This window comes from Cicer arietinum, chromosome 7 (genome assembly GCF_000331145.2).
Source record: "Cicer arietinum cultivar CDC Frontier isolate Library 1 chromosome 7, Cicar.CDCFrontier_v2.0, whole genome shotgun sequence".
Taxonomy (NCBI): domain Eukaryota; kingdom Viridiplantae; phylum Streptophyta; class Magnoliopsida; order Fabales; family Fabaceae; genus Cicer; species Cicer arietinum.
The window spans coordinates 28,015,777-28,034,545 of record NC_021166.2 but is presented as its reverse complement, the minus strand read 5'-3'; the positions used below and the strand labels follow the sequence as shown (position 1 = coordinate 28,034,545).

At 34.8% G+C, this 18,769-nt stretch overlaps 1 protein-coding gene across 1 annotated transcript in view; it reads right to left on the bottom strand.

The window, feature by feature from the left end:
* The window catches only part of LOC101488818 (uncharacterized), an 18,328-nt gene extending 5,692 nt beyond the window's left edge, over nt 1–12,636 (bottom strand). The window contains exons 1-3 of the mRNA XM_004509955.4: nt 12,267–12,636; nt 10,630–10,788; nt 9,736–10,220 (exon numbers count right to left, since the gene is read on the bottom strand). Coding sequence (XP_004510012.1) covers nt 9,736–10,220; nt 10,630–10,788; nt 12,267–12,513 — 891 coding nt within the window. The 5' untranslated portion in view covers nt 12,514–12,636. The remainder of the gene's footprint in view (nt 1–9,735; nt 10,221–10,629; nt 10,789–12,266) is intronic.
* Nucleotides 12,637–18,769: the final 6,133 nt, after the last annotated feature.

The following is an 18,769-nucleotide window of genomic DNA, read 5'->3' as shown; positions in this document are numbered from 1 at the left end:
AACCGCTCACCACAACCTTGATAGATAGATGCACTTGTGGTTTACACTAAGAGGAGGTTTGCCTAAGATTGATGAAAGAGATTTCAGCAAGAGTATGCTTGTCATACTTCAATATGTGTAGCTCTATGTTGTTAATCTCGGATAGCGGAAAGCGGAAAAACCGCTATTCTAATTTTCTTTTCTGTTTCAGTTTTTATTTATTAGACATGTTAGAGTATATTTAAAATATTTTTATTTTCTTTTAATTTGATGTTCTAATTACAATTTGTTTAGGTAGTTAAAATGTCAAAAAATATCTTATATAATATATTTGATATTATATCACAGTATCTTAATTTCTTTCCTCAAAACAATTTATAATATTGGAGTATCTCAGAGGATTGGATCTTATTAATATTATTAGTATTTGTTCTTGATTTCCTATTTATTCAGAATTGAGTCAATGTATTCCTAAAATAGATATTAGTATTTAGTCTTTTGTCTGAAGTCACTGTCGAATATATTCCACTATATTAGTTCTTATTATTTTCTCCCCTTCTCTATCTGTTCAATTGCTTGGCTCATTATTGAGTTTTTATACTACTACCAACAAAAACATTTTTTGGGCATCGTGAAAATAGTTGGCCTATTTTGGTTTATTATAGGCCTATCGTTTGAAACTCAAACCCTAAAACTCGTATGTCCATTCTTTAAACCCTAAAACTTCATCTTCCCCAAAAGGCACGTAGCCTCTTTGGCCTCAACTTTCATTTCTTCTTATATCTTCTTCCTTCTTTCTTGTTTCTTACTGGCATTTGAGGGTGGTGGGCGGAAAATGGCAGATCACAGCCGAAAAGTCTTTTTACTAATTATAAGCGGAACCGAAATGTCTATTCCGCTGCAAATTTTTCCGCTATTTGCAGCCATGAACACAACTATTTAATGCGAATAGCAAACAAAAAGCATTGCACCAGAGATAGTTTCCCACTTTGCAATTCCACGTTTGCGGTGCTATTAACAACATAGGTGTAGCATAAGACCTTCTGCTTCTATTATGGTCATTGGATCAGCTGTACCTTCGATTAAGAAATTACTAAAAAGTAATCCTGAGGAAGACCTTCAATCTGTGTCTTTACACGCAATAGGAACTCCTTCACCTTGCGGTTATCAAAAGAAGCATTGCTCAATTTTTCTCATCAAAACTATTTGGCTCTTGCATAACGTCACATGATGAAAATATACATGGATTTTCTCCCAAATTTCGTACACATGGATTTTCTACCAACACTATAGAGAATTAAATGGGAAAGTGTGGATAGAAGCGAAGAAAGCAACACCTAATATTACTTCTCCAAAGCAAGAAATGTCAAATTAATGCAATTAGAAACTCAATCTTGTTCAGACACTAATTGTTGGTGTGCAACAAAAGAGTGAAGTCTGTAAGCCATGATTATAGATTCGATTAATTGGCCACAAAAGACGAGGTATTGTTCATTGAGCGTTTCTGTGACTTGATGATAGGACCCATGATAAAAAAAAGACCAATGGGGAGGGAAATTTTGAGTTGGCAAGTTAGTTAGAGTTTGAGGTAAAATACACACGAGAAGGGGTATATCAGGTGTGTGAGAGGGAAAAAGTAAGTTAGTCATTATTTTGGGTTTACTTTCGGCTTTGAGCTTGGGCAGAGAGAATTTTAAATTCCTCTAATGAGCATTGCTCTAGAGTTATAGGAGAGATTCTCCTTTTAGTATTTTTTTTCTTTCAATTAATAATACAATTTGTCGCGTTCTTTAATCTGGTTTCTAACAATTTCTTCTTCTCTTTAATGTGTGTCACCCTTGATACGACGACTTGTGTGGCCCACGACGTTGTCTTGGCAAACTCTGATTGTGAGGCCCTTGAAGAAGCTTAAGTCAACAACAAAGGATCCATCAATAGGGATGTAAGTCTTGAGGAGGGAGGAGCACAAACGGTGCTTAGAGTTGTTATTTTTGCCTCCAGAGAGAATGAAACAGGTAAGAATGTACCAAAAAGTGGTTTTACTTTCTGCATGTTCCTTTCTTTTGTGCATTGCGCTCAGATGCATGTTAAGGATCTTTGTGTGAAATTTGAAGCAAATGCTCGTGATAGGGAGGTGATTGCAATTATTAACACATTTATATTCTAGGTGTGATAATTGTGGTCTTGCTGTTGAGGTTTTCAGTGGGTCGAGAGTATAGAGATGTCACAAAGATTCAGCAATTTGAAACTCCTTGATCAATGGGTTTGTACAACAAGGGATGAGTGTGAAAGTTTTCAAATACATCATTGGTATCAAGTTGTTGGTGAGGCTGAGTTTGAGAAACCGCATTAGCTTGTTCTCAACATGTGTTAACCCACCAGAGTTTTCAAATGGTATGCGGTGGGATCTTTGGTTGATAGGAATTATTTGTTGACAACTGTTTCGATTAGGAAGTTTATGAAATTTGGGCATGCTTCTTGCACACGAGTTTTTTGTTCAGCTTTTTGTAAAACCAAATGACTTGGCATTTTGGAATGCTGTCACGAGGAGTGTTCTAAGTATATTTATTTGTACATATTTTATGGTACTCTTTAATCAAGCCAAGGTATAGCATAGTTTATTTAAACAGTTTAATAATTGTACTGAGATTACTTTCGAAATAATATTCAAGATGTATTTTCTATATGGTATCACGAGCTCCTGAATTTTGAGGTATTGCTTCCCCAAACACCCTAGACCGTCCTCGCGGTTTTCTTTCTTTTTTCTTTGTTTTTTCTTTCCGCCTTCATTGTGGTATTTTTGGTCAATTGCAACCCTTTTTGCAGTCATTTGGGATTTTTAGGTGCTTATTCATTGTGTTCCAGTTCGTTACACGTTTTGTTCAGTGGTGGGAAGTTATTGTTCATGCAACGCAGTTCACCACCACCCGCTGTCTACCCCAAAACCAATCGGACCTTGAATTTTTACGACAAACAAACGTTGGATGCACCGTCACGTGCCGCCTTCCTGGTCTCCTTTCTAGCGTGCCCTTCCTTGTTTCGTTTTGGAGCTCAAAATCACGATTTGAGATACTTCTGTTGGTGGGTATTCTTGCTGTTGCTCGTTCTATACCATGACAGTATGTTTTTGTTTGTTGCTTATGGATTAAGTGCACTTTTTTGGCCTCTGATGTTGGTTGTTACTGTAGTTGTTTAGCCTCTTTACTGTTGTCTGTAGGCTATTTTTTGTTCTTGTTAAAATATTATATTAGTATGCAAATAAAATAGATAGAGACTATAAGTATTCATGTGTGTAAGTATTTCTGTCATTATGTTTGTTTAATAGTCATAGTCTATATAAAGAATTTCCGTTGTGTAGTTGAAACAAACGGATTATTCAACATATCTCTCAATATTTTATCTCCATTTAACATGATATCCTGAGCCTATTTAGAGACGACCCTAATCTTCAACTACCTGGTGGACCTACTGTCTCCGGTGAGAAAAAAAATTTCGGCAAACCGTGTCCTCGACTTTGGTTTCCCTCTCCATGCCTTTGTTACGCTGATTCCTCAACTTTTTTCCATCCGTCCACGCTCTGCCATCACTATCGTTGCTCTCCCCGACGACCTTTTTCAGCGAACGACCACTCCAGCAGCGTCGTACACCCCAAATCGGCCCACTCCTCCACGCGCCTCCTGCAACCACCGCGCATGACGGCGCGTTCAGCACTCGCCCCAGCCTTTTGATTTTATATCTACCCTCAGTTTTCAATTTCGAGTCACCGGTATACGAGTTCCAGTTCAAACAGCCCTTGTTTCCCCGGTTCGGACACATTTTATGGCACTCTTTACCGACCATAACGTCTCAGTCTAAAACAAAGAGCTTGTTTACCAACTACATCAGTTCTTCTCTCTCTGTCGAAAAATTGAATAGATCAAATTATGACAGTTGAGCCACCAACATCAAACTATGGATGCTTGGTCAAAGTTACGAGGACCATCTCACTCAAAATCCTGAAAAGGTGGTTGTGATTGAAACATCAAAATGGAAACAGATAGATGCTCAGTTGTGTAGCATCATTAAGTCTACAATTCACCCAAATGTTAAACCGATTTTCCGTCCACATCTCATGTGTGAATCGATTTGGAGTCAGGCAAAGGTACTCTATACTAACGACACTAAACGTCTCTATTTCTTCATATCTTGGCACCGTTCATAGTGCACTTCATGATTTTAATGAGTTTCTCCCTCCTGCTGCAAGTAATTCAATTGAACAAAAGAAGAAGTTGGATCAACGCAGCACCTTCTTCATGCTCCTTGCACTCCATGGCCTACCCCAGGAATACTATGCAACTCGTGATCAAATTTTGGAGTCTGTAACTGTTTCAGATATGTCTTACCTCAGCGGTCCTCCTTCGAGTACCAGCAAAACATCCAGTTGAGCACTCTATTACTTCAGCTCCGAGTGACACTGTTTCCCTTGCATCTCTGGGTCATAATCAGAGTCACTCCTGTGGATGACCATTCAACTCTAAGCCTTGTCCCGAATGTGAGCATTGTAGTCGCATGGACACACTATTGATCGCTGTTGGAAGTTGCATGGTAGGCCATCGCCTTTGATAAATGCAACTCAACTTGATCCTTATGCCACTATTCAGACTACACCATCTCCACAAGGCTCCCCGGCAAATTATGAAGATTTCTCCCGGTGGATTCAGAGCCATCCGAACTCTAGTTCTCCTACTTCGATTGCACACACCGGTAATTCATTTGTTTACCTCTCTCACTCATCTTTTCTCGGCCCTTGGGTTCTTGATTCTGGTGCGTCTGATCATGTCACTGGTAATAAAGGTCTCTTTTCTTCTCTCTCTACATTTGATTTTTTACCTACTATAACTTTTGCGAACGGCACTCAAACCCGGTCTCAAGGAGTTGGCACTGTCCAAATTCTCCCTTCCATCTCAGTTGCATCTATTCTCTATGTACTTGGATGCCCTTTTAATTTACTTTCAGTTAGTCGATTGACTCGGTCCCATGATTGTATTATTACTTTCACTAATGATAATGTTACCTTGCAGGACCAGAGTTCGGGACGAACGATTGGCGTCGGATGTGAGTCTCAAGGCCTCTATTACCTTTCTCCATTTTCCAAGATGTGCTCTGCCACAAAGTCCCCTCATACTATCCATGCTCAGCTAAGACACCCAAGTCTTACCAAACTTCAAAAACTGGTGCCTAGTTTGTCTACTTTACGTTGTGAGTCGTGTCAGTTAGGGAAACACATACGTAATGATTTTCCTGATCGAATTAATTAAAGAGTTTCATCTCCCTTGTTCACTCTGACGTTTAGTACTTTAGAGTCTAATATTTTGTTACTTTTATTGATGATTACTTTCGTTGTACGTGGTTATTTTTAATGAAACATAGAGTTGAACTGTTTTCTATTTTTGAGCAATTTTATCAAGAAATTAAAACTCAATTTGGTGTTTCTATTCGTACCTTAAGAAGTGATAATGCTCAGGAATATTTGTCTCATCAATTTCAAAATTTTATGGCTTACAGTGGTATTCTACACCAAACATCAAGTCCTCATACACCCCAACAAAACAGGGTAGCTGAACGCAAAAATCGGCATCTCATTGAAACCACACACCTTCTCCATGGTAATGTTCCATTCCGTTTTTCGAGGGATGCAATCTTACGGCATGCTACCTTATCAATCGTATGTCGTCTTCTGTTCTTAATGGCAATATCCCTCATTCGATCCTATTTTCCCATACCCCTATTCACCCACTACCACCTCGTGTCTTTGAGTCCACGTATTTTGTTCACAATTTATCTCTTGATTTGGACAAACTGTCAGCTCGATCACTCAAGTGTGTCTTTCTTGGATATCATCAGTCCCAAAAGAGATATCGTTGTTATTCTCCTACACTACACTAATATATTACATCAGTTGACGTTACCTTTTTCGAATTTGTATCATATTTTGAATCTACCCATATAGCTACTAAGCCCCATCAAGACATTAATCTCAAACCTCCTCAGGAAGTTATGCCTATTCTGCCCACTCGTATTCTTATCGAACCTGTCGAGTCTGCCCCCCAACCTCCACGACCACTACAAACATATCAGCTTCGTCGTCCACCCTCTATTGTGCATGTTCGTGTTCCCATCACAGACTCTCCTTCGACGCCAACCTCGGATCCGGTCCTGCCACCTGAGCATGACCTTCCCATTACTCTTTGTAAGGATATTCGCACAACCCGTAATCCATCTCCTCATTATATTGATTTGTGTTATCATCGTCTTTCTCCTTTGCATTACACTTGCTTGTCTTCTTTGTCTTTTGTTTCTATTCCTAAAACTCCAAGTGAAGCATTATCCCACCCTAAGTGGAGGCAAGCAATGCTTAATAAGATGTGTGCTTTATAAAGCAGGGGTACTTGGGAAGTGGTTCCTTTACCTCATGGAAAGTCTTTAGTCGGTTGTAGTTGGCTCTATATGGTGAAGGTTGGCCCTGATGGTAAGATTGATCGATTTAAGGCTCGTTTGGTGGCCAAGGGATATACTCAGATTCTATGGTTGGATTACAGCGATACCTTCTCACCTATTGCCAAAATGGCACCTGTCAAACTATTTTTCTCCGTTGCAGCAATTTGATACTGGCCTCTCCATCAACTTGACATTAAAAATGCCTTTTTGCACGGTGATCTTGAAGAGGAAGTTTATATGGAGCAACCACCAGAGTTTGTTGCTCAAGGGGAGTCTTTCACTATGGTTTGTCGGCTACACATGATTCAGCTCGGTAGTACAAGAGTTTGGTATGATTGTAGTGAAGCCGATCACTCTGTATTTTACCGTCACTCAGCCCAATGGTGCATCTATCTTATTGTTTATGCGGATGACATTGTTATAACTGGTAGTGATCAGCAAGGAATACTCCAGTTGAAACAACATCTTTTAAATTAGTTTCAGACTAAAGACCTCGGTAAACTCCGTTATTTTTTGGGTATTGAGGTAGCCCAATCTAAGGATGGCCTTGTAATTTCACAAAGAAAATATGCTATGGATATTCTTGAAGAAACAGGTCTATTAAATGTCAAGCCAGTTGATATTCATATGGATCCAAATGTCAAACTTCTACCTAATCAGGGGGAGCCTCTATCAGATTCAGGAAGATATAGGAAATTGGTTGGAAAATTAAACTATCTCACAATCACCCGTCCTGACATTTTCTTCGATGTCAGTGTGGTAAGTCAGTTCTTAAATTCTCCTTGCCAAGAACATATGGATGTTGTAATCCAGATTCTTAAATACATCAAAAGTGCACCTGGAAAAAGTCTCATTTATGAAGATGGAGGACATACTCAGATAGTTGGCTACTCAGATGCCGATTGGGCAGGCTCATTCATTGATAGACGATCCACTTCCGAGTATTGTGTACTTGTCGGAGGAAATTTAATATCTTGGAAGAGTAAGAAACAAAATGTTGTTGCAAGATCCAACGCTGGGGCAGAATATAAGGCCATGGCACTAGTAACATGTGAACTCATCTGGTTGAAACAGTTACTAAAAGAACTTCAATTTGAAGAGGCCAGCACAACGACACTAATATGTGATAATCAAGTTGCATTGCACATTCCTCAAATCCTGTTTTTCATGAGAGGACCAAGCATATTGAGATAGACTACCATTTTGTTAGAGAAAAGATCAAATCGGACGATATCCTCCCTAGTTTTGTCAATTCCATTGATTAGTTGGCAGATGTTTTTACAAAGTCATTGTGAGGTCCTAGAATTAGTTATATATGTAAAAAGCTGATGCATTTGATTTATATGCTCCAGCTTGAGGGGGAGTGTTAAAATATTATATTAATATGTAAATAAAATAAATAAATTGTAAGTATCTTTGTCTGTAAGTATTCATGTTATTATGTTTGTTTAATACTCATAGTCTATATAAAGAACTTATGTTGTGTAGTTGAAACACACGGGTTATTCAACATGCCTCTCAATATTTTCTCTTCATTTAACAGTTCTCTTGATTGTAGGATATCAACTAATATGTCAGAAAGATAGTTCTACCGTGATTTCAGCCTTGAATTCTCTAAATGGTTATAACGACTTTAGGAATTTATAGATTCTTGACACTAGTGCAACTCATCAAAGGACCTTTGATTCCAACCTTTTTTTATTTAGACTTTTCCTTCCATCATTCATTATATTACTGTTCCAGATGGTTTTGTGTTGATGGTTGTAGAGACATTGACCTTCAAAATTTTAAATTAAAAGATGTGTTTCATGTTCCTGGCCTTTCAAAGAAGGGTTGTACTATTTGTATGATGTACGAACTGGTCAAAAGGTATTATTGTCTTTGGCACTTAAACTCTCATTTAGAGTCTCACTCTTCTACCAAACAAATATGGCTCCAGCAAAGCATCTTGGTCATACTCTTTTTTCCTAAATAAGGGCTATGTTACCTTCTTTGGCTTTAAAAGAATCTATTTAGTCTTTTAAGTGCGACATTTGACAATTTTCAAAGCACAATTGAACTACTTTTCTTTCTAGTCCTACTAAAAGTGTTGAATTTGAATTATTTGATCTTATTCATTCTTGTATGGAGACTTAGAGGAGGAGATCTATATTGAGATTCCCCATGTTTTGATATCACAGGTGGGGAAAACAAGAAAACAAGGTCTGTTGATTGAAGAAATCCTTTTAAAGACTGAAGCAGTCCCCTCAGACATGGTTTGAGAGATTTACAAAGGTAATGTTGTGCTTGGGATATAAGCAAAGCCAAGGAGATCACCATTTATTCTTCAAATATTCAAAAGGAGGAAAACTGATTGAACTACTTGTTTATGTTGATGATATTATTGATATAAGAGATGATTTGATTGAGAGACAACTTCTCAAGCAGAAAGTATTAGCATAATTTGAGATGAAGAACATTGGAAATCTCAAGTATTTTTTGGAAATTGAAGTGGCCTACTCAGAGCAAGGCATTTTTATCTCCTAGTGGAAGTATGCGCTTGATCTTTTGCAGGAAACAGACAAGTTTGATGCAAACATGCGAGTGTTCCTATTGAACAAAATCATAGATGAGTTATGAGGAGGAAAGTGCCAAGATGATAAGTCACAATATCAGGTATTAGTGGAAAAGTTGATTTACTTAGCACACATAGGCCGGATTTGGCTTATGCAATTAGTGTGGTTGAGGCAATTCATGCATGATATGAGAGTAAGACATTTTGTAGACCATGTTTTACAATATTTGTAGTTATCAATCCCGATGTCATCACGCGATTCCAAAATCCCATTGTGGTGGAGGGACTGGTTGGGATGTCACCAGTCGGTAAAATGCATTCGAATGTGACAATGCCCGCGCAATCATTATTAATTAATAAAAATATTAATATTAATATTAATATTAATATTAACATTATTTAATATTAAAAACAATGATTTCATATATTAAACATTCATTCTAATCCAAGCACAATGCAGTCATGCTTGGACCACTAAATCTTGAATGGGTCAATTTACTTGTTCAGTTAATAAGTCCAGTTATTAAATCCATGACTACAACTTGCAAACTATGATGCCTTTTACAAGGCTATTTGCATTATTCAATTCCCTTTAGAACGATCTATTGTTCTAAAATAGCTGTAATCAATATCAGCAATGCAGCCTGAACTAATGATAAGCAACCTTCATAACAATTTTGCAGAAAATAGGTGACCTATAAAACAATAATTGAAAGTAATCTCACCTGATTAGACAACGGTACTTGTCTTGACACATCCCACACAATAATAGAATTCTCACTGATATTGCTCCCAGAAACATCACTAGAAGAGATGAATTGCTTCCCATTTGTTGTAAACTCAACATCTAGAACAGAACCTAAATTCCGATGGTAGTTATGCACAACTTTGCCAGTTCTGATATCCCATAGTTTGATATAGCCCTTTGATCCTCCAGAAAGAAAGAGACTTGAATTGTCTGGGTGGAACTTTATAACTCCAACCATTTGATCTTCTCTGAAAACCTGAGTTTCCATCCCCTTTTCAACATCAACCAACCTTGATGTGCAATCATATCCACAAGAAAGCAAGAAGAGTCCTTGTTGGGACCATTTCACATCTTTCACTGCTGCATTGTGGAAATTTAGGGCACATGCTTTCTTCTTATCTCTGCTCCATACATTCCATATGCAAACCATATTGTCCATCCCAGCAGATGCAAGGAGGTGAGCTGCAAGGTAACTACAATGAACAGATCATTACTAATAACATATACAGCAAGCATATCTCTCTTGCTCTAGTCTGTCCTCTCTTCCTTGTGTGTGGGTGTGTGATACTTTTTAAATATTTTGATTTTATATTTATTCTAGATGTGAATAAAAGTAGCTTCAACCAATTTGGTTTTATGTCCCCATGTTTTGTTTTCGTTTTACTTATTGAATAAATTTTTTGCTAGTGATGATTTGGTGTGTGATACCAACATAGTTGGGATGACAATCACTTTTTTGTCATAGTGTGCTAATTTATTAAAATAAATGCTTTAAACAATGCAATATATAAATACAATACATTCAATATCAAGAAAACAGTATAAAGTTATCACAAACAAGGGCAATATTTTCTCAACGAAGAGAATTTACCATGAGTTGATGACCAATGAATAGCATTGACAGCTCTTGTATGGCCAGATAGAGTTGCAGATAGTTTCTCAGATACCGAGTTTAGGTTATGATGACCCTTTGCGTTACTTTTCAACAATGCTAAGATGTTGTGGGGTATATCAGCCTCCGAGATACTCCCTATGTTTACGAGCAAGAAAAAGGTCAGAGAAGTTGTCTTTAACACTAGGTAGTTAATCCCCGATAGCGATGTGTCGCGGGCAACCCCAAAAGTGGGATAGCAGGATAGTGCAAGGCGGGATAATTACTATTTTTTGGACAAGTTACATGAATAATACTATATAAATCTATATTTGATGCAAAATTAACAAATGACTCAAACTCTAAAACATTCATAAATAGCAAAACAAAAATCCACAAGTCTTACTCTTAGTCAAAACATACATTGAAATACCAATAAAATTTAAGCAAATAAAGATGCATATTGAAGTCTTTAAGACATAGAGTAATAAAATAACTAGATATTAAAACTCAAATGCATGTTCTAGCATAGGAATCAAAGATGAGCATCATTTTCATTAGCATATTCTTATTCCTCTTCTTCCTGGGTGAAAGTAAAAACAACAAAACAGAGAAGGAAGAAATAATAGCATATGAAGGAAGTATGTACTCGTATGGGATTAGGTATCCTATCCAAACATTCCTACATTGTTACTCCCTCCTGAGTCTTGACTCTGGACAATTTGGGACACTCTTATCTAAATAATTGGCTAGGACAAAGGCACTCTTGACCAGGCCCCAAGATGACTGTCATCGAATCAGGTTTCCCACTTGAACTAGATTGTCTAAACCCAAAGGAGCTGCTCCAATGGGATCCATCTAGGAGACAAAAGCCTTCATCTGTGTTATGCCAAAACCATGCCGTCTGTGCCCAAAGCAGAAACTCTTGGAGGATCTGAAAAGCACAGAGATCCTCATCCATGCCTTTGGCAAGATTTACAGCCTTCCTAATTTTGTTAAGGTCATGCATCAACACTTTGCATTAGACTCAGTAGCCAATTTCTCGACCATAAAATACCCCAAGAGATATTCCGCTGTAATTTTGGATGCCTAGGGTTTTCCCTTTTACAAATTGAGAAAAGCAAAATTCCCTTTCCAACTATTTTTCTTTCACAAAGGGTTCCCCTTTTAGAACTATGGTTTTCACTCCAAGACTAACAATCCAGAACTAATGCTCCACTCCTTCCTACTGTACAACCTAACTAATTTAACTAATTACTCTTAGCTGCTTGTGCTATGGGTTGCATAAAAGACAGTAAATTATTGGTCCCGTACATATAATTATAATACAATAACGTAACAATCAAGCTAACAAATTATATTCTTCTGATATCATTTATATAATAATACTCATTGAATACAACAGTTGTAACCATAGAAGGCAAATTTAAACCACCATAATTGTTTTTTTTCTTATACTAAGGAACAACAGATATGTAATAAACCCTAAATAAAGTATATATAAAATTAGAATCAAAATTGAAAGTGTCATTGAAACAACTTGAACAATTGGCAAAACAGAGATAAATTGGAGTAGAGAAAATGTAAACTAAAAGAAAAAGGGGGAGAAAACAAGTGAGGGAGTGAAAGAAGAGTACCAGATAATGTGAATGAAGGTGAATGAGGAACAACCGGTGTAGTGGAGATGGAACTCATATATGCGCGTTGTCGTTTGGAAACATAACTACCGGGAATGAGAGGTTGTTGTGTATGAAGGTTGGAAATAGGAGAAGGGAAATAGGGTTTTGGTGGATTAGTGGAAGTGTAAGATGATTTATGTCGTTTGGGTTGTTCTTCTTCGTCGTTGTCTGAGGCATTCGAATACGCATCGCACAAAAGATCCATCTCTCCTCTTCCCTCGCCGACTCCTTCAGCCTTTTAGGTGTGGTTCTTTCGATCGAAGCTAGCGGAGGATTTTAACAAGGGGAGGGAGAAATTAAAAAATGTTTGGTTGAATGAATGAGAATCTTTTTCTGAAATTAATTAAATTTATATTTATATTTGGTTATAGAGGAATTGATCTATTTTATATGATTTATACTATTAATTTTTTTATTGATAATAATATCAAATTTATTGATAATTATAGAAGGAAAAAGTTATTGATAATTAATTTTATTTTTAAAAATTTATTTTTTAAAAAAGAAATTTAATTAATGTTTTCATTATAGTATTATTGTTGGTTAAAAATATATATATATATATATATAAATTAATTATAAATATGTTAGTAAAAAACGAATTAATACATTTGAAAATATAAAGAGAGTCTTGAAAAACACGGACAAAATTTTTATTTTTCAAGAGGGTCTAATATTTAAGAATAAGAGTTATTTTCAATCTTTAGAAAAAAATTGAACTGTACCAATTGATTTAACACATCTGATCGGGAACTAGTGTAGTCACCAATAAATCAATGAAAATCAGTCAAAAACTGTTAAAACTGCTCAAAAACCAATTAATCGGAGATTCTACAAATTAAACTAATTCATAAAATAAAATCATTATCATCTTCATAAATGAGCAACATCTAAGCACATAATAAGAGAGGAATATGAAGATATATTGTGCATTAATATTCTGACACAATGAGAAAGGAAAAGAAACTTATGGATCATTTGCTTTGTGAATTTTTTTTTTTAATTTTATATTTTCATTTTCAAAATTTCAAGATTTAGAAATTACATTTGTTTTAATTCTTTATTTTCATTTTCAAAATATTAAATAAAATATTAAAATACATTTGTTTTAATCAATTTATATTTGTTATTTCATTACGTATTTGGTGAATATTATTTAAAAGTAATTTTTTTTCTTAAAAATGAATTTAGGTTAACTATAACGAAAATTGAGAATGACAACTTTTAACATCATACATCAAAAAATGAATCTAACAAAGAAAACGATGGGTACACTGTTTAAATAAATAAAAAATAAAAAAAGCATTGTGATCAAACTGAGCTAATAAATGGGTACATCTATTTGCTTCTCTTAGAGAATAACTAAGGGAGTAGGTCTAGTTTGTTTGATGCAATATAAAGATAATATCTTTAAGGAGGATAAACAAAGGAGTAAATTGAGTATAGCCTTTCTTGATCATGGAGAGGAGGGCCAAAGAGTCAGTTTAACAAATAACATTGCGAATACCTTGATCACAAGCCAATAAAACACCATTGTGGGAAACCCATATTTCACAAAATAAGAAGCTACTATGTCATTTTGCAATAGAAACCACATATGAACTCACCATTATGGTCGCAAAGGATTCTCCCACAAGCCGATGAACCATCAATATGGATGTAAGCACCATCAACGTTCATCTTCATAACTTTCACATGGATTTTAATTCATGCTTTAATTAGGATTATGAATAAAGTCAACTTGGCATAAGGACAATGTTGAAATTCCCATCACTACACCAAGGGTTAGTTATAGTTGAGGAGAAGTCACGGATAACTTGCCAAATATCCAACCTAAAACCAGGGTTAGGGCTATTATAAAAAATGAGAAATATTAGAATAAGGGGGTAGTAGCATTAACCATAATATGTACACAATATTTAGATGAACTGATAATTTGGATGTATGGGCAAAAGGATCTCCCACAAACACCAAAACCAACTAGAGAAACCATTAATGTCAACTTTAAAGCTATTGAAGAACTCAATATTACGAATGACGTCATCAGTCCTAGTTCCACTAATACAAGGTTCCAAGAGCATAATAAAGTCAAGATTGCGCATATTTACATTATCTTTAACAAGGCTGAGGAAATTACAACCACCAGCACCACAACAATTCCACGTTAGAAAATTCATGTGGAACTAGTTGGATGAGGGGTCTAGTAGACCGTTTAGGTTCTTGATGCAACTTTGCACTATCAATGATTTAAACCTCCATAGTTTCATTGGAATCTATTGGAGATCAACATCAATTACATCTCGCTTTACTTGATATTTCTCCGCTAATGCAGTAGATTCATCATCGGGCATACCCCATAGATGATGGGGGATCACTCCCAAAATTTACTTGCACCCATACCTTTAACCTGTTGTTGTTGAATGCATCTCATTTGTTCCAATATACGGGACTCCTTTTTCTTCTTCTTTTTACTTTCTTGAGGATTTAGGTGTTGATTGGTAATTCTGATGTAAACAACATTTTTTTAGTTATGGCTCCTTGGTTGATGAGTCTAGTTTTTACCTCTGATTGAGTTACGAACTTTTTGCTGAGTTGACTTTAGTGTTGTGGCAAATTTAGAGTTTGTGTCACCACCTTAGAATTAGTTGGTTTTTTATTAGTTTGACTTGGATCTACATGCTCAAAGTTATTCTATTATAGCTTTTATCTCCTAGACTTTTGGAAATGATTTCCTCTTTTTTTATTAGTGACATGACTCTTCATAGTCAAAGTTATCTTTTTTTGAGAGAGTCAAACTTGTTATGGTTTTTATCTCATAGATTTTTGGAAAGAATTTCCTCTTTTTTAGTAATGGTTTTCTTTCCTTGAATTGTGCGATGAGGTGGACGTTTGACCAACATCTAAGGACCAAAACATGTTTCCTCGTTGTTATCTTTTATAATTGCATTTGATATCTCCTCCCTAGATTGTGCAATCTCTTTCAAGGAAATAGTAACCACTTTGGGGTTGGGTAGGGTTTGGAGTGTCAGGTTCGTACCACATTCAATTTTATGTCCATATTTACCACAATTGAAGCATATAGAATGGACTCCCTCATACTTCAATGGAAATTTGTATCCTTTTATCAAATAAAACAAAACTAATGGTTTTTCCAAATCAATCTCGATACATATACATAGAAATTTTCCTCTCGAATTTATAGATGTCGTTTTGTGAATTTTTAGCATAGTGCCTAACACTACTCTAATGTGATAGAGAAACTCTGCATTGTATAACTCTGGAGGAAGCCTTGATATATGAATCCAAACCGCCACATTTTTGGAAAACTCAACTTTATGGAAAAACAAATGTGACCATCTTTGGACAATAAGGTAGTGACATGCCACTAACTATGGTCATTCGTAAAGAGCATGAGTATAGTCTTCTTCATCCTTGAAGTATACAAGAAAATAACCACCGATCCTGTGAATAATATGGATGACACCATTCTTTGTTCACTTTCATTTAAGGTTGTTTTTCCACACTTTATAATAAATTTTATTTCCCATAAGTTTGACCAACAATATTTTCTTCCAAGGGGTGGCCCATCTATCCCATTGTAGAAGAATATATTTGTCCACTCCGCAAGGAGAAGAAAAGTGTTATTGATCAACGAAAACGTTTGGGATAATTTTATGTTGAACTTCATCTCCAAAGATAATTAGTTGATTTTTCTTGTAAGTAGTGATACACATAGTATCATTCTTTGGATCATCCACTTTTGTCTTGCTCTTGAGAATGTGCAGTTTCAATGTCTTCCATAAAGTAAACCTTGCAGAGTTTACCATATTCTATGTTGCTTTATATATATATATATATATATATATATATATATATATATATATATAGGTGATACTCTTTATTGGTTAAAAGTAATATTTTAATAATTACAATAATAATGTATTAATACTTTGATTTAATTGCAGTTTTAGTCCTTTTTTTTTACTAATTCACGAAATTAGTCCCCTATTTTAAAAATCGACAAATTTGGTCCTTCTATAATTTTTTAACTAAAAAATAATGACGTGAGATGTTTTAAATAATGTAAAATATGATACAATGATGTAGAATAATTAACACCAATAAAAATTAGAATAAAACGTCGTAAAAATTTAGATTTCAATTTTTTTCTCTTCATATTTTTAATGTAATTAATGACATATGAATAATTAATGCATATAGATGGTTCTATATTATAGAATTATATGTCACATCATTAAAAATATGAAAAATTATTATTATTTTTAGTTCAAAAATCTGATAAAGAGATCAAAACTATCGATTTTTAAAATAGAAAGACAAATTACTTGAATTAGAAATAATAGAGAGACCGACAATTAAGCCTAATACTTTTTATTTGTAAAGAATATAAATAACAACTTTATCACATATGCTTAACAATATTAATTTTATGTATTATTTATAAACCAATTTAAACATTATATACAATTGAATAGTTCGTGTTTTCATGTCGTGTATTTTTATCCCAAGAATAATTTCATTGCCTTCTAAATGAAGCAAGATAATCAAACATACTAGAAAATATGAAGTGAATAAGATTAACTGAATTGGTAAAATTAATAAGATAACTATTTAAAAACTCAAATATTTAAAATTGAAATGAGGATGTCATTTCCAAGCCAATTGGGCTAAAGTGACCCTAGCATATACTATGACATCTTTGATGTCACTAAGGATGACGTAGTCTCAGGAGTCACCCTACTTCTAATAAGTCGACCTCCATATCCACATTTTCTTTTAGAAAACATCGCTTTGTAGATGCATTCATCGCACTGGCTCATGAAAGTAAGCCAATTATGACGAGACCTGTCCAGCAAGCCATGTCCCTGCCCAATATCAAGACGGGACCTCTAGTGCGTTGATGATAATTCAATTTATATATCGATTGATGACTTGTGGTTGCATATCCAAATGCAGGCTTGTCGAGTATGACTTGCGACGAAGTGGGTTGAGGTCAATCAAGAACAATTAACATTAAAATTTAGGGAAAGTTACATTATCCTCCCCTAACTTCCCTTAAATTTATTTCAAACTGACAAACAACCTCTTTTTACTTAACACCGTTAGTCCACCATTAATGTCTTTATTTTGACCAATTGTTCATTCTCCACTTTGGGAATGGTCACTTGGCATCCCTCAAGCGATGATACTCCAATAAGTAGGAAGCACTTGTTAGTTTGTCTTAATGTTTGTATGGGAGGAAGAGTTGCATAAGAGCTTATCGTGTGTTAGGATAATGTCACAATTGGAGCAAGTAGTGATCTTCAATTTGCTATCGAGCTTGTCTAATACAAAGTAATATTTTGCTCCCGTGTCTTGTGGCAAGTGTAGTTGTAGCATTTATTTGTTCACTACAATAAAAAATTCAAAATTTATTTTTATATGTTCTTTTTGACGATGTTCAATTGTTACATTGAATATTGACAAGTAATAATTAAAATTATGATTTTTAGACATATATTTTCGTTGTAAAATAAGCTTGAAATTTATTGCTTGACAATGTTGTATTTTAACTTCTCCTCGCATGATTAAAGGAGAATAATATAAGGTTGTGGGATGAGTGAGACAATCAGACCAATTGATATAGAGGAGAAACCAAATTCTAAAATGAAATCATATAAGAATATGAATAGTAAAGTTCATGATTGAAATTGTTTTTCCTATTGTGTTTACTTCCACCAATTCAACGCTTGCTCAATATGATCAAACGTAACCAACTGGAGGATGACAACACGTAACTAAAAGCCTCTCTTTAATAACTAAGAGTTATACAAGCTGAATTATTAGTGAAAGTAAAGGTGTTGACGGTGGACTAACGATGTTAAAAAAGAGGAGGTTATTTGTTACTTTGAGATAAATTTAAGGGAGGTTAATGTTTATTTTAAAACTACGAGGAGAGTTTGTGCTTTTTAAGTAAATATTAGGAGAGATTAGTGTAATTTTCCCTAAAATTTAATACTACATATAGAATTGAATTAATATAAATATTTTTTAGGATTTTTTACCACTATATCCTAGTTTTTAGGATTGTTAACCAAAATGCCCCACTTTTCAATTTGGTTACCAAAATGCCCTACTTTTTAGGGCTTACTTGAAAACTCTCCCCGGGGATGCGACCTGCCAAAGACCAAATTTTTTTTCTTTAGTAGGAGGTCGCTGGGCGGGGATGCGACCTCCCAAAGGCATTTTTAAATTTTTTTTAAATCGTTTTGGTTTTTATTAAAAGGTTTTTGGTTTTAATAAATAATTCTATAAAATAATAAATTAATAATTAATAATAATACTACATATATGAATAATTATTATTATTATTAATTATTATTAATTATTATTATTGATTATTATTATTGTTATTATTATTAAAAATTGTTATGATTAAAAATTATTAAAATTAAATTAAA